The 21528-nt window shown below is 39.7% G+C and overlaps 1 protein-coding gene across 1 annotated transcript in view; it reads right to left on the bottom strand.

Moving 5' to 3' along the window:
• Positions 1-2988: 2988 nt before the first annotated feature.
• Positions 2989-21528, bottom strand: part of ppp1cb (protein phosphatase 1, catalytic subunit, beta isozyme) — a 115212-nt gene continuing 96672 nt past the window's right edge. The window contains exons 4-8 of the mRNA XM_059982828.1: positions 17275-17379; positions 16025-16096; positions 10308-10459; positions 9695-9829; positions 2989-4525 (exon numbers count right to left, since the gene is read on the bottom strand). Of these exons, the coding sequence (XP_059838811.1) occupies positions 4421-4525; positions 9695-9829; positions 10308-10459; positions 16025-16096; positions 17275-17379 (569 nt within the window). The 3' untranslated portion in view covers positions 2989-4420. The remainder of the gene's footprint in view (positions 4526-9694; positions 9830-10307; positions 10460-16024; positions 16097-17274; positions 17380-21528) is intronic.

Raw genomic sequence — 21528 nt, 5'->3', positions numbered from 1 at the left:
ACGGACAAGAAAGGAATGGAGGGTTATGGGCTGAGTGCAGGTCGGTGGGACAAGGTGAGAGTAAGCGTTTGGCACGGACTAGAAGGGCTGAGGTGGCCTGTTTCCGTGCTGTAATTGTTATATGGTTATATATGGTATTGGAGAAAACTGCTTCAACTCAAGACCATAAAGCTTTGATAATTTGGTTATCCTGCATCCAGCAAAGAACCAAACCAGGTTTTATACACAAAGCTGCACTTTATTCTACCACATATATAGAACAGTATAATGCAGGAACTAATGATGCCCATGATGTCTGTGCCAAACATGATACAAAATTAAACAATTCCCATCCATATCCCTCCATGCTAACGTCTGTCCAGAAGCTCTTTAAACACTGCCATGTCTGTTTCTTCCACAATCCCTGGCAGCATGTTCCAGATACCCATCACTTTAAGCCCTTCACAATGGCTTTAAACTTATCCTCTTTCGTCTGAAATCTCTGCCCTCAAGTATTAAACATTACTGCCCTGGGAAAATGACTTGACCCTATCTGTGCCTTTAATAAATTTATAAACTTCTATAAGGTGTTCCCTCTGCCATTTCAGAAAACTAGCCTAAGTTTGTCTAGCCCCTCCTTATAGTTAATTCTCTCTAGATATTATGCAGGTGAACATCTCCACCCAATCCAAAGCACCAACTTCCTTCCTTTAATAGGGCAACAAATGTGGCCTAAATAAAGTTTCATATAACTGCAACTTGACTTTCTGACTCTTATACTTAATATGCCCTGACTGATGAAGACAAGCAAAATCTTCTTTACTACCCTATCCACTTGTGTTGCCACTTTCAGGGAGCTATTGACTTAGGACACCAGAATTTCTCTGCACATCAATGCTCCTAAAGCTCCTGCTATTTCCTCTATACTTCTGTAGATATGACCTCCCAACACCTCACACCTTCCAGGATTAAATTACATCTGCCAGTGCTCTGCCCATATCTACAACTGTTCTACATCCTACTCTATCCTTTGACAACCTTCACTGTCCACTTCTCCACCAATTTGTGTCATCTACAAACTTACTGATCATCCTAACTACATCTTTGTCCAAATCATTTACATATATTACAAACAACAAAGGTCTCTGCACTGATCGCTGCGGAATACCACTTCACTCAGACCTCCAGTCAGAATAACATCCTTTCATCAGTACTCTTCAATTTTTATGGCATGATTTTACCTTGAAGCATATTTCTCAAGTAATACTTTAAAAATTAAAAAACCTGACAGCTGCTATACTTGCTGATATCAGATAAATCAAAATGCAAGTTGTGAAGAAGTTACTGAAAGGTTGCACAAGAGATTATAAAAAACATTAGTGAATGGAATTTAGATTTGTGGGAAAATATGAAAATCTCCAATTTGGAAGAAAAAAATTAAAGCATATTATCTAAATGCTATTGGTTGCAGCACTCCATAATGCAGAGGCATCCAGGTGTCCTAGCGTGTGATTTACAAAATGTTATTAAGAAAGTGACTTGGATAGATAATATTATTGCTTACTGCAAGAGGAAATAAACAAAAGCAGTGATATTCTGTTCTAATTTAAGTATTGTTAGAGCTCCCCTTGTACAGACAAATGGAGAGAATTCCCTCATACTTTTGACTTGTGCTCTATAGACAATGGAAGAATTTTGGGAATTCAAGGAACAAGTCAATAGCCCAGGAAGAAACAGAAGCTGACCTGACTGCATAGCTAAGTTATTCATATGTCTGGCATACTTAAAATCCTGCTAAATAGCAGACCACATTTGTTGTAGCTGGGAAGTCAAATATCACATTAAGGTTGGCATCTTTGCGTGGTGTTTTTGCAGTCCGATTGAGTTTCTTGTAGTAGAAGCCGCTGGAAAGGCCAGCATTTATAACCCATCCCTAACTGCCTCAGGTGGAGATGAACCAATTACAATATCACACACCTGATCACCAAGATATAGTTGGAAATTGACAGAAATCTTCAAATCTGCTTCAGCCTATTACAATTGTTCTTGTGCTTTGCTTCTTCTGTGGAACCATACTAGCTTTTCCATGAAAAAGATAATTCAATTTTGAATGAGGATTGTCAACCCAGTTAGAATTTTGCTACAGTAAATCTCAAAGGCTTTAGTAAATTCAATATTTGATGAACAAGGCAAACATTTAAATAGTGCGTATCAATAAAGCAGTAGATAAAAATACACAACCTAACCAGTGAATCTGAACAGGCGAATTCAAACGTAGGGACATAAAACAATGCAGAAATATGTGGTGACACTAATGTATTCCTGTTATACATCTCAATAGCTCCCTCACCACACCATGGAGGATAAGGAAATACTACAGAATAATCAATAAACATGTGACATTATCTGGTTGGGTGAAAAGGACAAGCAGCAGGAGCATCTGGACTTCTTACACTGTAAGGATGTGGTGCTATTAGTTGTCTGGCATTGGGGAGAATGAATTGGGCAAAAGAAAATGCACACTGCTGTTCAATAGACTTTCAGTGAACCATGGAGAACTACAGCAAAGAAATGGTTCCTTTGGTCCTGGGTCACCTAGTTACACTAATCCTACATTAATTCCACATTTTATTCTCCCCACATTCCCATCAGCTTCCCCCAGATTCAACCAGTCACCTCCACATAAGGGACAACTGACAATGGCCAGTTACCCTTTCAATTCACAAGTCTTTAGGAGAATGTGCAAACTGCACAGACAGCACTCAAGGTCAGGAATGGAAGCCAAGTATCAGATCCACAGGCAGTGGTTTGACAAAGAGTGCCACTGTGAAGCCCGAAAGGATGGCATGACGTGAGAATGCAGAGCTGTTGGGAGAATAACTCACCTTTTACCAGTTGCAAACACAGATTCAGAATTATATTTTTTTCAGATATTTAGTTGGGAAACTGTGACAGTGCCAAAGGATGAAACTACAATATTCAGAAGAGAAATGAAACAAAATCATTGCATCAGGTATAAGATTGTATTGAAAACAACAGAAATAGGGCATCTTTAACAAAATGATCTTAACAGAATAATGCCCTTAGGCTTCATTATAACAGATTTACAGAACCAAGGGACTGGCCCTCAAAGACGGCGCACTCCAGATTTTGCCTTTGGAAAGCTACAGATTCAGTCTTCAGAATATTCAAACACAAAGTCATGAAAACAAGGGCTTCTATATCTATGAAGAAATCATGCTACTGTGGTCTTAAAAAAAACAGATCTTTAGACTATGTAGTGTGCACATTCAAATTTTCTGCCGCTCCAATCATGATAAAGATCATTGATCCCACCCTCCCCTGACCACCCAAGACTTTCAAGCAATGTAAATTCACAAGACTGGGATTGAAACTTGAGAATTTTGAAAAGTAAAAACACAATCGAGAATTAGAATCCTTGGTTAATTTTTGGTCAAGGGCCATTACTAATGACACAACGTTAGATGCCGCTGTTCAGATACCAACTAGTATCATGTGCCTGATGTCAACAACATGGGAGCACACAAGCCCCACGCAGCCCTACACAAAACTATAATAGATTAATAAGGCCTAAAGCTGAGGAAAAATTGATTACTACCTTGAAGCTTCCTCTGGTTTTAACCTCTGCAAAAATAAACACTTGAAAAATAGTTTCGTAGGAAGTAATATTAAAATTACTATGTTCATCACTCAAATTCTGTCCCAGTCCCACTTTGTCTTCATAAATAAGTACCATATAGATTAGATGTAGGTCTGTTTGGAGAATCACAAGAGAAATAAATGCCTCTATAAAAAGCTAGCAAACAAAGCAAGTACAATCAAAACAAGTGGATTACAACAAGGGCATTCAATTAGTATGCATTTCAGGCTGGCATTGTTGTATATGATAGCACTGGGTAATGCCAACAGGAGGCACCCCAAGTACCAGTAATCTGTATTGACAACTGTAGTACTGTAATGGAGCTTCACAGATTGTAGCTCCTTCAACAAATATTGATGGTGCTTGTACCAGATCTGTATCTACAGATACACACTTCAGAAATAAATAAACAAATCCCAAATAGCAAAATTAATTTTGCCGTAGATTTCAAGGATTAAGCTAGAGACAGCTTTAAGGTTGAAAGGAAGCTTTTATCCCAGTCTTAGATTTGTTAACCTTCATCCCAGCCCAAAGTATTAACAATATGCACTGGTTACCGGTACTACATTGATTTACATTACAATATGCCACACCTGCGCATTTACTGGAAAACATTTTTTCAAAAAGACTTTTCTTTTTACAAGCATTGAGGCTCACAAAGACAGACAGTAGCAGATGGTTGAACAGTGCCTACAGGTTACACACATTAGTATATGAACTGGTATACTCGTAGCTTTCTCTGTGTACAAATGATAAGGTGTTTGGTGCTGTCCTTGCTATTCACCTCTTCTTGGGAGGGTTTGCCGTGCGAGGGGGTGTAACAGGGCGACCAGAGTTCAGACCACCATACTGGTATTTCGCTTTCTTTTCAGAGGGTTTCAGAATCTGAAATACAAAGTGTATGTTAAGCAAATGAAAAACTAAAATGTGAGACTTCAGAGCAAATGGCATGTTCAGTATCAACCCCAAGTACAGCAGCTTCAGAACAAAAAAAATTCTACAAAAAAGTGTACCAGGCTTCAGGTGACCTAAAATGATCATTAAAAACCAAAGCAACACACACAAAATGCTGGTGGAATGCAGCAGGCCAGGCAGCATCTATAAGGAGAAGCACTGTCGAAGTTTTGGGCCGAGACCCTTCATCAGGACTAACTGAAAGGAAAGATACTAAGAGATTTGAAAGTAGTGGGGGCAGGAGGAAATGTGAAATGATAGGAGAAGACCGGAGGAGGTGGGATGAAGCTAGGAGCTGGAAAAATGATTGGCGAAAGTGACACAGAGCTGGAGAAGGGAAAGGATCATGGGACGGGAGGCCTCGGGAGAAAGAAGGCGGGGGGGGGGGGGGGGGGGAGCACCGGAGGGAGATGGAGAACAGGCAGGGTGATAGGCAGAGAGAGAAATAAACAAACAACTAAATATGTCAGGGATGGGGTAAGAAGGGGAGGAGCGGTATTAACGGAAGTTAGAAGTCAATGTTCATGCCATCAGGTTGGAGGCTACCCAGCCGGTTTACAAGGTGTTCCTCCAACCTGAGTGTGGATTCATCTTGACAGTAGAGGAGGCCATGGATAGACATATCCGAATGGGAATGGGACGTGGAATTCAAATGTGTGGCCACTGGGAGATCCTGCTTTCTCTGGTGGACCGAGCGTAGGTGTTCAGCGAAATGGTCTCCCAGTCTGCGTCGGGTCTCACCAATATATAAAAGGCCACACCGAGAGCACCGGACACAGTATACCACACCAGCCAACTCACAGGTGAAGTGTCGCCTCACCTGGAAGGCCATGAATGGTGGTGAGGGAGGAAGAGCAAGGGCAGGTGTAGCACTTGTTCTGCTTACAAAGATAAGTGCAAGGAGGGAGATCAATGGGAAGGGATGGGGGGGGGGGGGGGGGAGGGAAAGATGTGGGATCCCATTGGAGGTGGCGGAAGTTACGGAGAATTATACGTTGGACCTGGAGGCTGGTGGGGTGGTAGGGGTGAAGACAAGGGGAACCCTATCCCGAGTGGGGTGGCGGACGGATGGGGTGAGGGCAGATGTGCAGGAAATGGGAGAGATGCGTTTGAGAGCAGAGTTGATGGTGAAAGAAAGGAACTCCTTTTGTTTAAAAAAGACATCTCCTTCATCCTGGAATGAAAAGCTTCATCCTGAGAGCAGATGCGGAGGAATTGTGAGAAGGGGATAGCATTTTTGAAAGAGACAGGGTGGGAAGAGGAATAGTCCAGGTAGCTGTGAGAGTCTGTAGGCTTATAGTAGATATTAAAAAACTAAATTAAGTTCTAAAAATTCAGTAGTGAGAAGCAGTACATTGATAAGTGATGCAGATGAACTCAAAATACTAATCATACAACCCAAGCACATTTACAGCTGGTCTTCCAAGGTACACTTTTTCGCCATTAAGAGACATGTTTGCCTTGGGATTTCTAAGGCTTCTGTGTTGGGACTGCTTCAATTGTTGATATTCCTGCAAAGCTTAATGGAGGTGGTGTCAAATTTGATGAACAAACAGGAAGATACAGCCAATAACTCCAGTGCCAGTAAGCGTGATGTTATACATTTTGCCATTTTAAAATATAGTAAGCGATGGAAACTGATGAAAGGTGAAAGGATTTGCAGCAGTCAGTTCACAAGACATGAGAAAAGGACAAAACAAACTACTATCATACAATCATAAGAAAGGAGAAACAGGAGCTCATGCTTCTTAAGCCTGCAGAATGATTCCAGATCATGGATGATTTTCTACCTCAGTGCTACATTCTAATGCTATCCAAATAATGCTTAAACAGTACTGTGCTAAAGTCTTCTAGCTGTCTGTCCGTCCATCCATCTATTGGGGTACCCAAGACCTTTGCACAGTATAGTAATATTATGTATTGCTGCTGCTGCTATAAAGGTATCATGACATGTGAATAATGATAAACCTGATTCTGATATGGGTCTCAACTATGGACTGGGAGTGGGAAGTGGGCAGGGAGAGAGAAGGGAGCAGAAACACCAGAGACACATTCTATAATGATCAATAAAGCAGTTGCTTGGAATCAAGTGACCTTGCCTGGTGTCTCAGGGCTGGGTGTTTCTGCACCCACCCCACTTCTCCTGCCCCTGGCGCTCCTTTTCTGCCACCTGTCCCACACCCCTGCCACAGCACTCCACCCTTGCCATTCCCAACATCTTTTGCTCTCGCCAGATTAATAAACTCACTCTCCTCATTGCCAAATACACATAGGGTGCCAAGAGATGTAGAACAAAAGTTTAAAATGTAGAATGGTGTAAGACAGTTGAAACATTTAAAAAAGTTTCAGTTCAGTGTTGGTGAGCAAACCATAGGATGCTGTGGCAACAGCAAGAGGAAGCACAAATTTCTTTGGATGTTTTCCAGAACGTGGGAAATGTAAATTCAAGCGTTTCTTTATAAAAAAATATAAGTCATCGTCACATTAGAAGTGTGGATATGGGCCAATTGGTCTCCTTCCATGCTATAAATATACAGTGATTTGGTAAATGCACTTAAAATTATGAAGAAATGGAAGGTAGGTAAAAAATTATAACTTGTAGCTGTAAAATGGCACAATATCTATGGCTACAGGGCACAAAACTATAGCTAACTAGATAATCCGCAGGTAGCAGAGATGCATTTACAGGGAAGCTAGTTAAGCATTGAGGCCAAATAGAACAAAAGGAAGTGTTGGTAAGATGAGATAAAACATCAGAGTTACATACAACTGAAAGAGGTCCTTCAACCATGCATCCAAAGTACCTTACCTGTGATAGGCAAAATGAAGGCAATTGGGACTATGTCCTACTGCTGTCCAGAAACCTGTCTTACAGAAACCACTTACAGCTCATTCCATGTACCCACTTTTGTCTAGAAAACTTGTCCCTCAGATATCCTTTAAATCTTTCCCCTCTCATCTTAGACTTCAACCAATTTCCTCTAGTTTTAGTCCCCTTTCCTTGGGGGGGGGGGAAAATCTGACCATCCACCTTATTTATACTCTTCAATGATTATATAAACCCCTCTAATGTCACCAACTAGCACTTTTGCTGCTTTGGAACAGTCCCAGCTAATCATCTCATTACTCAAGGTCCTTCAGCCCTAGCATTTATGCACCCTCTCTGGCTAAGTCACATCTTTCCTATTCCATCCTGGTCAGAACTGCAAACATACTCCAGCTGCAGACTCACCAATAACCCAACATCTCTACTCCTGTACGTAAAATTCCAACTGACCATTGTCATAATGACACCACTTTTACGAAAACATTGTTGTACTCTTTGGTGTCTATTCTACAAGACTCCCCATGGCCCTGACATTCACTGTGCATATCCCACCCTAGTCTAGCGTCCCAAAATACACTTTGCACTTGGTTAAATTCCAGCTGCTAATCCTTTGCCTCGTTTCCCGGTTAATTTAAATCCTGTTGCAGCCTTAGATAATTTTCTTCACTGCCCACTATGCCACTATTTTGTCTATGGCAAGTAGCAGGGCACCTGGCAAAGATCTCTGCCACACACCACTGTTCACAGGTTTCCAACTTGAAAATCAACCCTCCACAATCGCACACTGATTCATACCACCAAGCCAATTTTGTATGCAATTAGCTACCTAAACCTCCAGATCATCTACTACATAGAACCTTATCAAAAGCCTTGCTAAAGACTAAGTAGACAATTCTACTACTCTGCATTCATTAATCCTCATGTCACCTCTTCAAAAAAAACAATTAAATATGTAAGACTCAATTTCCCCCACACAAAGCCATGCTGACCCACCACTAATCCTCACCTTTTTAAAGCAGGGTAGATCCCCTATCTCAGAATACCCTCCAATTGTTCTGTCACAGATGTTAGGCTCCCTGTAGTTTCTTGGCTTGCTCTTTTCCTTTTTAAACAAAGCCACACCATTAACTACTCTCCAGTTATGGTATTTCACCCACGGCTAACGGAGACACCTAAATCTCTGCTAGAGTCCCAGCAACCTTCCTTGCTTCCCACAATGTCCTAGTATACACATACAATGTACAGTGCCCCAGTGATTTATCCACCTTTATACACTTCAAGACTACCAACACCACCTCTTCTGTAATCTTCTTTGAATTCACAAGCTTCCATGATGATTGTAGTAAATGCAGACAAGCAGCATTTAATACTTTGCCTCTTCCTGTGGCTCCACAGACTACCGTATTGATCTATAAGGGCACCTATTCTCACACTAGGTATCCCTATGCTCTTTACCTTAAGTGCCAAAGAAACTAGTGTCTCTCCCCCACCTCCCCATGTCCCATTCTCCACCATTCCTTTCTCAAGTATACTCATACACCTTTCATACTTAAAGGTTTTGCTTGAATCCACCTACTTATACCCGACATACATCTCCATTTTCTAAATGACCTCCACTTGCCTCATCAGTCAAGGTTCCCTGACTGTCAGTCTTGCCCTTGGAACTAATGTACTAGATGAGTCGGGATGCCTGCTTATGTGCTAAAAATATTTGTTTAGCTGAGTGGCAGAAAGAAAAAAAGAGAGAAGTGGATGCAAGGACAGAATAGGTACCTTAAATTTCTATCTAATCATTATGTCGGCTCTGTTTAATCATTACTACACATTACAGGGGAGAAGAGCTCCTACTACTACTGGACTGCAAGTGTGAATATCAGAGACCGCTAAAGTTCATTTGCTTAGGGATACTAATGATTAGCTTTAATATCAGAACTACCTACATGGATTTCACCATTACCTGTTTGTTGTGTAACAGTGGCTCCCAGAATGTTCAACGAGTCTTAGTGTTATAAAGAATCTGAGACTCCTTAAGATGGGTCTGGGAGGCAACCAATTAGATACTAAAATTGCAAGATGGCACCAGTGATCATCGCCGAATTTCAGTGGGCTGCAGAAAATTGTTCCAAGTTTACTTTGAACTTTATTCTTGGGGCCATTGGTAAACAACAAAAAGGCAATAGTTAACTGAATGGAGATAACACATATATTGTGCTATTCAAATCAAATATTAAGAGCTTCATGCTACCAAAACAAAGTCCAGTTAATACATGTACCTGAAAGGAACACATTAATGTTTCGTCAACACTCATCATTCCTCCGGCATTATCAAACTCTCCACAGTAGTTTGGAGCAGAAAACAAAGTAACCAGCTGGCGTTTAGCAAAGAATTCGTAACCATCTTCAACAACCTGAAAAACAGAAATCTTACTATGAGCAAAATTTTAATCTTCAAAGTAGGGGAAGTATTAGTGTATGTTCAATCCACATTGCAAAGTGATCCCCTAAACCAACAGCAGTTTTATGAAAGCATTGCACAAGGAATAGAAAGCCTACCACACCTTTTGACCTATATATAATTAGTGAAGTCACAAAATCTTCAAAGCTGGGAACCCATGTACACATATGTATATCTCCCTCCCACCTCTTCACTATTCTGCTGTAAAATACAGGAAAGGTCCCAAAAAGTAAAAAAAAATACATAGAGCAGCAATTTAACACGCTTGGCTTGTGAAACCTGATAAAAATTTGAGGGTTTGAAGATTCAGGATAATTTTATCCAACTCAGAAAAATAATTTTCTAATGATCAGCAAGATTGTTTCATGGCTGCTAGTACACAAATGCTTTACGCAGAATACATCTTTTTTAACGTGATTTTTTCTTTTTACCTGATGGGCACGACAGATTAAATCCAAATCATGCCGGTTCAGAAATTTGCTGACTACATCAGCTCCAAAGGTGAAAGAGACGCCACGATCATTCTCACCCCAACCTTGAACGTCTTTGTCAGGATCTGACCACAGCAAGTCACAAAGCAAGCCTAGAGAGTTAACATGTCAAGAAAAAGTGTAAATGAGTTTCACCTTTTGTAGGGCAATGCACTGCCGCATCTAATCTATTTCAGCTAAACTGGAGAAATTCTGCATCTTCATGTTAATTCCAAGCACAAAGGACTGTACAGCCAGAACAGCATTAGCTGTATTATAGACAGGTTTAAAACAAATGAAAAACTTGCCATAGATTAGGATACTGAAAACATAAGTATGTGTGTGTAAAATATCCAGATTACTTAATTTCAGCTCTGTTGCCAAGGTCTTTGCATTTTTACATTTCAAAAGAGAGAAGGCAGAAGGGGAAATTGATGCTCCCTTACTTAACAAGATTAGAGTGTTTTGAATGACTTCCCTCTTCTATGGACCACATTTGAGTACTCCGACAGCTTCACTAAACCTTTACCAGCAAGGACTAAGGGAGTAGACACAGGAATATTGCCATCTATTGGTCACACTCCAAGATACATGCTATCCTGTGTACAGGTGGCCCCCGTTTTTCAAACGTTTGCTTTATGACACCTCGCTGTTTTGGAAGTCCTACATTAGGACCTGTCTTTGTTGATCGAAAGAGGATTTTTGCTGTTATGAAAAAAAGATGCCCACTTTAAAACAACACACACAAAATGCTGGTGGAACACAGCAGGCCAGGCAGAATCTATAAGGAGAAGCATTGTCGACATTTCAGGCCGAGACCCTTCATCAGGAGTTCGTCTCAGCTCGAAACGTCGACAGTGCTTCTCCTTATCATATCATTCCTGCTTTTACTATATGTTCTGAGTTATTTTAGGTTTTGTGTTATTTGGTATGATTTGGTAGGTTATTCTTTTGGGTCTGGGAACGCTCAAAAATTTTTCTCATATAAATTAATAGTAATTGCTTCTTTGCTTTACGACATTTCGGCTTACGAACGGTTTCATGGGAACGCTGTACCTTCGGATAGCAGGGGAAACCTGTATATAGCACTCTCCTCCACATTCACCGTGAATGAGCACCACAAGGCTGTGTACTTAGCCCTTGGCATTCACCGTTTTATACCTATGATCATGTGGCTAAGTACAGCATCAATGCCGTATTTAAGCTTGCTGACGACACCACTGCTGCTGGTTAAATCAAATGTGGTGACAAATTAGTATAAAGGCAGGCAACTGAAAATCTGGCTGAATGCTGCCACAACCACGACCACCTCCCAATCAACATCAGCAAAGCCAAAGAGCTAATTATCAACTGCAGGTAGAAAAATCTGGAGGTCCAATAGCCAACCCTCATTAAGGAGTCGGGGGTGGAGAGAGTCAATAGCTTTAAATTCCTTGACATTAATCAGAGAACCAGCATGTAAGTGCCATCACAAAGAAGGAACAACAATGCTACTACTCTCTTAGAAGCTTGCATAGTTTTGAAATGTCAGTAAAAACTTCAACAGACTCTATAAATTCACAGTGGAGTGTGTTTTTACTGGTTGCATCACTGCCTGGTCTAGTAATCTCAATGCCGAGGAATGGAAACATTAATAGAAAATGGTCCACCACAGAGCACATTTACATGGAATACTGCCACAGGTACGCAGCATCAATCACCAAACACATCCAGGCTCTGCTCTCTTCTCACTACTGCCATTGGCCAGGAGTCCCAAAAACATTAGGTCTCACCCCACTGGGTTCATGAACAGTTATTACCCTACAACCATCAAGCTCTTGAACCAGCGTGGATAACTTCATTCACAACTTCGAACTGATTCCCCAACTTAAAAGTCTCACTTTCAAGGACTCTACAACTCAGTTTTTATGTGCACAATTTGTCTTTTGCACACTGTTTGTCAGTCTTTATGCAAATTGTTTTCATACATTCTATTGTATTTCTTTATTTTTCTGTAAATGCCTGCAAGAAATGAATCTCAAGGTAGTCTATGATAATGTATACAATACTGTGCAAACGGCTTAGGCACATATACATATATAACTAGGGTGCGGTAACATTTGCATAGAACTGAAGTGATTTTATGTATTGCACACTACCTCTGGCACAAAAAAGAATTTCATGACATGTGAGTGATGATAAACCCGAATCTGATACGAGTCTCTATGGTGGACTGAGAATGGGAAAGGGGCAGGGAGAGGAGAATCATAGTTGGGAAAAATGGAAAGGAGAGGGGAGGGGAGGGAGCAGGAAGCACCATACAGACATTCTGTAATGATCAATAAACCAATTGTTCAGAATCAAATGATCTTGCCTGGTGTCTCAGTGTTGGGTGTATCTAAACCTGCGCCACCCCCAAGCTTAGCACTCCTTCTCTGCCACTTGTTCCACACCCTTCTGTGGAACTCCACCCTCACCATTCCCAACATCCTTTGCTCCCATCAGATTTACAAACTCGCTCTTCACTCCACATTAACAAATACAGTATCGTGCAAAGATCTTATGCACCCTAACTAGTGTATGTGAGAATGTGAGATAGGTATACATGTGCCTGACTTTTGCATAGTACTGTACGTACTCTGATAACAAATTTAATTTGAAGTTTTGAACTTCTATATATTGTTGGTCCTCGTCACTTGTGGCTTTAAATCCTAGCCAACTGCAGTGTGAGAGTAGAATGCAATAGTTCAAGGAGGTAGTTCACTGCCCACCTTCTCAAAAACAAAAAAAGGTATCACTGGCTTCTAGTCAGAATGTCAAATTTTAATATTAAGAATTTGTTGGGACGTCAGATGGGTGAAAGGCAAGAGGTTAGCCTCACATCCTGTCACAACAGGAAACTACCATACTTACTGACTTTCTTTACACATTCTCTTGTCCCAAAGATAATCTTAAACACTGCAGAGTCAGATCTATTTGGATGCAAGGAGGGAGGGAACAAAGCACCAGATGTCAAGACTTCCAGCAGATTAATATTTTAAAAAACTAACTCCTGGCCCCAAGTTTCCTGAACGTTCGAAGTTTATTTTACAAGTTATTGGCCTGAAGGCTGTTTTTCAGTTTCAATTGAGATTTGATAACTATACTAAATTCAGTTTTGTATCAATTTTGTTCACCGTCGATTAATGTGGTGAAATTCTGTCAGCTGCAGAAAATACTGCCCAACATGTTAGTGCTCTGCTGTCGCTGTACAATGTTTTATTAAAAAACTGACAAAGGACAGTAATGAACGTTTCCATGGTGCAAATGAGATTGTTTGGGCTGCCTGTGTTTCTCAATGATCTCATTCCTTGGATGAATTCCTGCAGTGTAATCTGACCTTTTTCTCCCCCCACCCTAAATGGGAAACCCATGTACTCTGTACAGTACAGACAGTTGGAACTACTAGCAGGCTACTGGTAAATGATGTTAACCATAAGAATTTTTAAACATCAATTCCAAAAAAGCAGGCTCGAACAGTAACATGACTTAATGACCATTGCATACCAGAAAGCAAGTAACACAGGAGAGGGAGGCTGCCTTTTAAGACCTTTTTTAGTCATCAAGTGATTTGTTGTTCCCCAAGCAGAATTTTTTTGTTCAGATTCAGTGAAAACATGTCGATACCTTTACATCAAGTAATCTTTTTTTTTATTTTCAGAGAATTCTCTGTGTATCATTTCTCCATTTTCTGTTCAGAGCTAATACTTGCTTCTTGGGAGTTGATGAAAAATCATGATTATACATGTGCATAGTGGCTTGCTTCAAAACCCAGAGACAAACCAACCCAAGATTAATTTAAAACAGAGCACTTTCCTTAGAGCAGATTGCAAAATACCTTATATTAACATAGGACCGATTAGTTTGATTTCATAGAAGCCACAACCACACATCCTTATTGATCAAAAATATTGACAGAAATGAGAGATTGGCTGCTAGTTATAACTGGTAGTGGCCCTGAATTGATACAAGACACCCAGTTATGGATACTTATTATGCTTTTGTTTTCCTGCCAATTAGGAGTGCACTAAATGGCAAGAGAATTTATATGTATGAGATTTCAATTGCACTCCTCTTAAGTGGTTCATGTAAAGGCCATCAAACATGCAATGATTTTACAGTGAAACCAGGTCCTACTGATGTCAAAACTGCAATGCTGCAAACACTGTCATAATGTAGTCACTTTCAGACTGTCGCAAATATTTCAGTATCACAGTGGATTCAAGAGGCACTCTGAAGCAAGAGATTTGAAATATACAGTCTTCCGTTAATAGGTCATTACTGTACAGCATTTGGAGGACTTTTGCAAACTAGCTGATGCATTTCATGCAGGTTACTAGTGATTATATTTAAATAAAATGCTTTGAGATCAGGCAGCATTTGCAGAAACAGGAAATGAAGTAGTTTCAGGTTAATAACTTTTCAGACTTTGCATGTTAGCTTTGTTTCTCCTTGCCCAGATACTGACTTACTGAGTATTTCCAGCTTTATCTGATTTTACTTCACATTTCCAGCTTCTGTAATATTTTACTTCCTGTCTACTTAAATTTCTAACTTTTTTTTTAAATATCTAGGAGTCGTAAAAGGTTGTTTCTCAGTGTAATGTAACTGTTCCTATACTACTCAAAACCCCATAATGATTTTACAAGGTGGCACCGACTTCCAAATACATGGCTTTGATTACAACTAGTTCACACCATATCCGAAGACGATGAAATTTTAGTTTGAGTTGATTTTAGTAAGTTAGGAGAGTGTTAAGCCCAACCTTAATCTTAGCCAGGGAGATAAATAATCATTACATGAACACCAGCTTTAAAATGCAAAACTACAGGTGATGGTGTAAGGTTACTTAATAAAAACTAGAAAAAAAAAGACTGAGGCTAAATACGACAAAAATGTGCCAAAGCATTTTTTAAATCTGGACAAATTACTTCAAAGTTTTATTAGAGAAAAGCTTTAATTTGAACATTTTAATGAAAGTGAAAGTAGTCCATTTTATTGAATGGAGATAAGAATGCAGAGGCTGGAATCTTGAGCAACAATCTGCTGGAGGAATTCAGCATTCCTGGGAAGGAAAGGAATTAGCATGCAGATCAAAACCCAGCATTAGGACTGAATGGAGAGGGGGAGTGATTTTAAATAGAGTGGGAAGTGGTTATTAAATGGTACACTTTTCATAATGCTGAAAATAGAGCCTAATCTAAATTATATAGCAAGCAAAAATTGCTGACAAAGACACTGATTTATAATCTCATAGTCACATTAAAGATGTAAGCAATTAATCTGCTGATCTATTAAACCCATTTCTGCGAACATTACACAAACATATTTGTTAATTTAATTCTGACTAGAACTAGCCTACGACTTATAGCTGAGCTGTAATTTTGGTTTTCAACCATCAAAACCACACAATATTAATGAGTAAACACGAGGAAATCTGCAGATGCTGGAAATTCAAACAACACACACAAAATGCTGGTGGAACACAGCAGGCCAGGCAGCATCTATAAGGAGAAGCACTGTCAACATTTCAGGATGAAGGGTCTCAGCCTGAAATGTCGACAGTGCTTCTCCTTATGGATGCTTCCTGGCCTGCTGTGTTCCACCAGCATTTTGTGTGTGACAATATTAATGGAATTGGTTCAAGTGATGTCCTCTACCTGTATCAGGAACATCTGTTGGTCTCATGATTCTGCGAATCTGTTCCATTGATTGCAAATCTGGTGACAGCCCTGTAGAAAGGAAAATCACAGAATATAGTGTCAAAGGAGGTCCCTTGAGCAAAGACATAACATTTTGCTGTACAAAATCAACAATTCAGTGAAGTCTCTGAACCAGATTTCAATCTAGTACTACAAATTTAGAGACCTCCCCATTCTAATCACGGCCTCCTACTGCTCCTACTTTGTTTTCAACAGTCCAAACACTGTCAATTGCTTTAATATGCAGTTAATAACTCATATTCAAAGATACATAAATACAATGTCTAGAAATTATACAGTAATATGGTTCAAAAACTCAGACATTTAACTCACTGGCACACAACACTGTCCGTTATCATCTGTCAAAAACACTTAAAAATCTAAACTGTTCGCCATAATTACTGACAATCATAAATGGCATATCTATAACCAATAATTTTCCATTCAATTAATCTTGCCCATTGCTAGGATTTATTTCTTAAGCAGACAAGATAAAATGCATCCATAAAACACAATATTAGTTATCACTGTTACATAGATTATCTGTTGATTGAGATTGCCTAAAATTGCTCAACTATTTTCTGAGAAAAAAATGCCCAATATCTGGATTCAGTGCAAATTTGAGCAACTCTTGTTTCAGTTCGCTAACCATTTTCTTTCTGTAATACCTTGACCTAGATCTAAACAGTTGGATAAAGCAAACCACACATACATATACTGCAGTCATGCAAACAAAATCCCTCAGCAATAATTTAACAAGGTTGCTTAAGTTACAGTTTGGCTGTAACTGAATACCTATATATAGTTCAATATTTCCAGTTAGTTTTGCTGTTGCAATTTACTCAACCACGTTTCCCCTCATTACTTAAGATTTTTGTTCAACGACTCAAGCATTTAAATGGGATAAACCTGAACTTCTATCCAACTGAGTTTTAATTAGAGAAAGTCTAAACAAAATTAATTGCATAGCACTAATATTCCACACATTTGTCAATATGAAAGCTGAATTAGGAACCAAGATAGTAGAAGCTACAACTAAATGGCCTTCTTGTCCCTACGGGGATAAACTCCTAATCCTCACCAATAGCTATGCATGCTTAATTTCACTACTGCAAAGAGATATCCAAGACAAATTAAAATGGTTTGATTTCACAGTTAACACAAGGCACATCTGAAAATTGAATTAAAAGGCAAAGCTGGAAACTCACCCCCATGACAACAGAAAATTTTTTCATCCACAATGGCTGCAATCGGAAGACAGTTGAAGCAGTCTGTAAATGTCTTCCAGAGTTTGATATTAAAACGTCTCTTGCCTATGCAAATAATAGAACAGTTTGGGATATTAAATCATTAATATTAGGACAACTTTAAAGACTTCTCCACAGCCCATATCCCTACCAGCCATGATGAAAACAACCCCATTCATTACTCTTAGTCCATGGTCTTAAGAGAAAGCCGACTGGTTACCTTAGAAAGATTTTAGTTCAGTTTTTGACAAGAGCTAACAGATATTTTCCTGACAGAAGAAATTAAAGCAATAATTTCTCTTGGTGTCAGTAGCAAGAGAGAATGTATTGGGAGAATGTATTGAGAGAATGTATTGGGAGAACAATTTTAAAGTTGGTACAGAAAACTCAGTAAAGTTTGTAAAGAATGAACAGGTTTCAGGTAGCCATGTGATACAACAAGCACACTACAAATGTAATTTAGTGTTTATAAGTGAGAAGTAACAAAATTTTGGGGGGAAAATACGGAATAGCAGCACAAATTAAAGATACTATAATGAGTATTGTCTCAAATTCTTGCAGACGATTAGTCAGTGGTTGGAATATTGGACTTTTAAAATAAGGAGTTAAATACAAGGCAAGGAAGTCATGCCAAACATCTACAAATTATTTATTATACACCAGCCAGGGTACTGTCCCCACTGAACTATGAGGAGGATATTAAGCTCTGCAGAAAGTACAGTTGGTTTAACTGGGTGATAGCTACTGCAGCTGAGATGCTGTTGATCTAGAGTTAGGAAAACCTTGAATTTTGTTCCCAAAGAGCAGAGAAGTTTAAGCACAGACAAGTTATTCAAGATGTAGGTTTTTCAAAATGGAAATGGGGAAAAATAATGAAAAGGTAAACAAACTAAAGAATTATGGAGGAAACAAGATTTTCTTCATAAAAGGTGTGTTAAACTCTGGAATGAACTACTTGAAAGGACGGTGGAATGAAAGTACTCTAGAACTTTAAAAGACGATAGATGCAGGATTGTAAAAAGTCAACTAGCAAAGTTGTGAAAAAATAAAAATGACATAGATTGAAACCAGGTAGTTCTTTTTGAATCAATTTTCCCAAGTTACCCAATGGTGAAGATCATTCTTCACAGGGTACAGGGAAGGCACAGGGTAATGTAGAAGGGAGCAGACAACTTGAAGCACTGATATAACTCAAAGCAACTGGATGCATAGCCCTTTCAGCGGAGATTTGGAAGCTAGCCATATGGTTCCTCTTTCTTCCCATGACATTTCGTTACATTAAATGTCATGGGAAGAGAGAGGAACCGAATGGCTCGCTTCCAAATCTCCGCTGATAGGGCTGTGCATCCAAGGGGGCTGAAAAGGAGTGTCTACAGATAGATCAAGAGCTTAATATGGAAAGGTTATATTCTGACGCATGTGGTTTACAGAGAGCTTGAAATGCACACAACCAAAACATTGCACGTTAGCCAACAAAAAAAATTGTATTGATACAAACTATCCTAATACAGAAAATAAATGACAAATTAAGAGTATGCCAACGTTGACTTAAAAAGTACTCCAATTAAGAGTTAATACTTCAGTGAAAGAAGGGATGGGTACCGATTGATGCGTTCATGTTTGACAGGATCAACTCTTCACATGCCTGTATTTGCCCAAACAGGAGCAAAGGATAGCAAAGTAGGGAGGAGGAGGAGAGAAATGCGCAATACTGAAGTTGGGGTGGGGGAGGGAAGAGATGTTGCACACTTAAGTAGTTTCAGAATTAGTTGTGCTAATGGGATAATGGGGGGGGGGGAGAGGAGGAAGAATGAAAACTGGTATTTTGAAATAAGATGAAGAAGAATGGAAGGTATCGAGTGGTAGATCAAAACAGCAGTACCATGGACACGAAGCACAAGATACGGAGAGCAAGAATAACACCGAACAGTAGGTACAGTGGGGCTAGAAAGTTTGCGAACCCTACAGAACTTTCTGCATACATACGACCTAAAGTATGGTCAGTTCTTCACACATGTCATAAAACTAGATAAAGCTAACCCAATTCAATAAGTAAAAAGCATTATACTTGTTTATTTAAAAATTGATCCAATACTAAATGTATTTCTTGGAAAAAGTATGTGAACCTTTGCTTTCAGTAACTGGTGTGACCCCACTGTACCTCAATAACTTCAACCAAATATTTCCAGTAACTTTTAATCAGTCCTGCACGTAGGCTTGGAGGAATTTTAGGTCATTCCTCCTTACAAAACTTCTTCAACTCTGCGATGTTGGTGGGCTTTCTTGCATGAACTGCTTGCTTTAGGTCCTTTCACAACATTTCCGTAGGATTAAGGCAGGACCTTGACTCAGCCATTCCAAAACACAAATTTTCTTCCTTTTAAACCATTCTGGTGTTGATTTACTCTTGGCTTTCAGATCATTGTCTTGTTACATTATCCAACTTCCAATAAGCTTCAAGAGATGGACTACAACCCTGACATTCTCCTGTAAAATGTCTTTGAAACAATTTTGAATTCACCATTTCCTCAATGATTGCAAGCTATCTGGGCTTGAGGCCGCAAACCAGCCCTAAACCATGATGCTCCTTCCACCATACTACACTTTTTACTCCATTGTTATGTGCACTTCTGCCACAATGTTCAACTTTTGTCTCATCTGTCCACATTGTCCTTCTCTCTGGGTGGTTTAGTGCATTTATTTTGGCCTTGCCCTCAGCTTGATGGCTATTGGGCACTGGTTTTTAAAATTATCAGTGAGGTTTTGGGGTGACACTGAGACCTCACCCGCTTATAGCTGTATTTGGTGTGGCAGATGATGGTTTGGGTTTAAATGCAAACCAGCTGGATATCATAACATTTACATCGCTTTTGGCCCTTAGGAGAATCTTGCTGGTCTGGAAATCTGCCACTCCCCCATCTGCTGCTGCTTGGTTAGAGGACGCAAATGTTTTTTTTCTGAAATTATAAAAGATTAAATTCACTCTGAGGGTGTCTGTGAAAAAGTTCTATTCGAAATGGGGACCTTTCTTGTCATATTTTGGGAGTCTTAAGGAATTATCTACTAGTTGAGGGCATTTGGTTGTACTTGGGAAGTTGCCTCCTTTTTAAACACACATATGGTTTACTTCACAGTGTGGTTGATGAATTGTAATATGAGTGTATTCTGGATCATCTGATACGTTGCGGATGTGTGTGGGCCTTCATCTTGAAGCAGTGTGGAGGTATGGCTGTGAAATGGCCGTACTTGTATTTGTGAAGTGTTGTATTGTAAACATAAGCTGCCATGGTATGTTTGGGGAGGGTGGGTGAGGGGAGTTTTGTTTAGGGGTAAGATCTAAAACCAAAATGGAGGAAAATGTAATGCATTATGTATTCTGTATTGTGTCATTCCTTCATTAAAAAAAATATATATATATATATATAAAAACATTGTCCCAGAAACATTGCAGAACATCCAGGTGGTCTTTTTTTTTTTTTTGGCGTGCAACAATTTTTTTTTGGCAAGCAGTATTTTCCTTCATGGTACAAACGAGCTGGATGAACTCAGCAGGTCGGGTAGCATCCGTTGAAACGAGCTGTCAACGTTTTGGGCCAAGACCCTTCGTCAGGACAGACTTAGAGGTCCTGACAAAGGGTCTCAGCCCGAAACGTTGACAGCTCGATTCAACGGATGTTGCCCGACCTGCTGAGTTCATCCAGCTCGTTTGTACGTGTTGATTTGACCACAGCATCTGCAGTGTACTTTGTATTTAATTTCCTTCATTGTGTCCTTCCATGAACACCATTCTTGTTCAATGTTTTTCTTACAGTGGACACATGAACAAGTTCTGGAGATTTCTGCAGGTCTTTTGCTGTTACTCTTGGGTTTTTTTTTCTCCGCACCACCTTTAGCATTACACAGTGTGATCTTTGCAGGATGCCCACTCCTAAGGAGAACAGTATCAGTACTGAGTTTCCTCCATTTGTAGACAATTTCTCTTACTGTAGACTGATGAACACTCAGACCTTTAGAAATGTTTTTGAAGCTTTCTCCAGCCTGGTGCATCTCTACAATTCTTCCAAGGTCCTCTGAAAATTGTTTTGATTAATGCATGGTGCACAATCTTTCTTGAGAAGAGTGACGTTGTGTGCCTTTTTTATATATACAGGGCAGGGCACCTCTACAATCCACACGGCTAATCTCACCTCATTGATTGGAACACCCGACTCCAAA

The sequence above is a fragment of the Hypanus sabinus genome, chromosome 10 (genome assembly GCF_030144855.1).
Source record: "Hypanus sabinus isolate sHypSab1 chromosome 10, sHypSab1.hap1, whole genome shotgun sequence".
Taxonomy (NCBI): Eukaryota; Metazoa; Chordata; class Chondrichthyes; order Myliobatiformes; family Dasyatidae; genus Hypanus; species Hypanus sabinus.
Note: the sequence above shows the minus strand (reverse complement) of the source record. Positions and strands in the feature narration are given on the sequence as shown.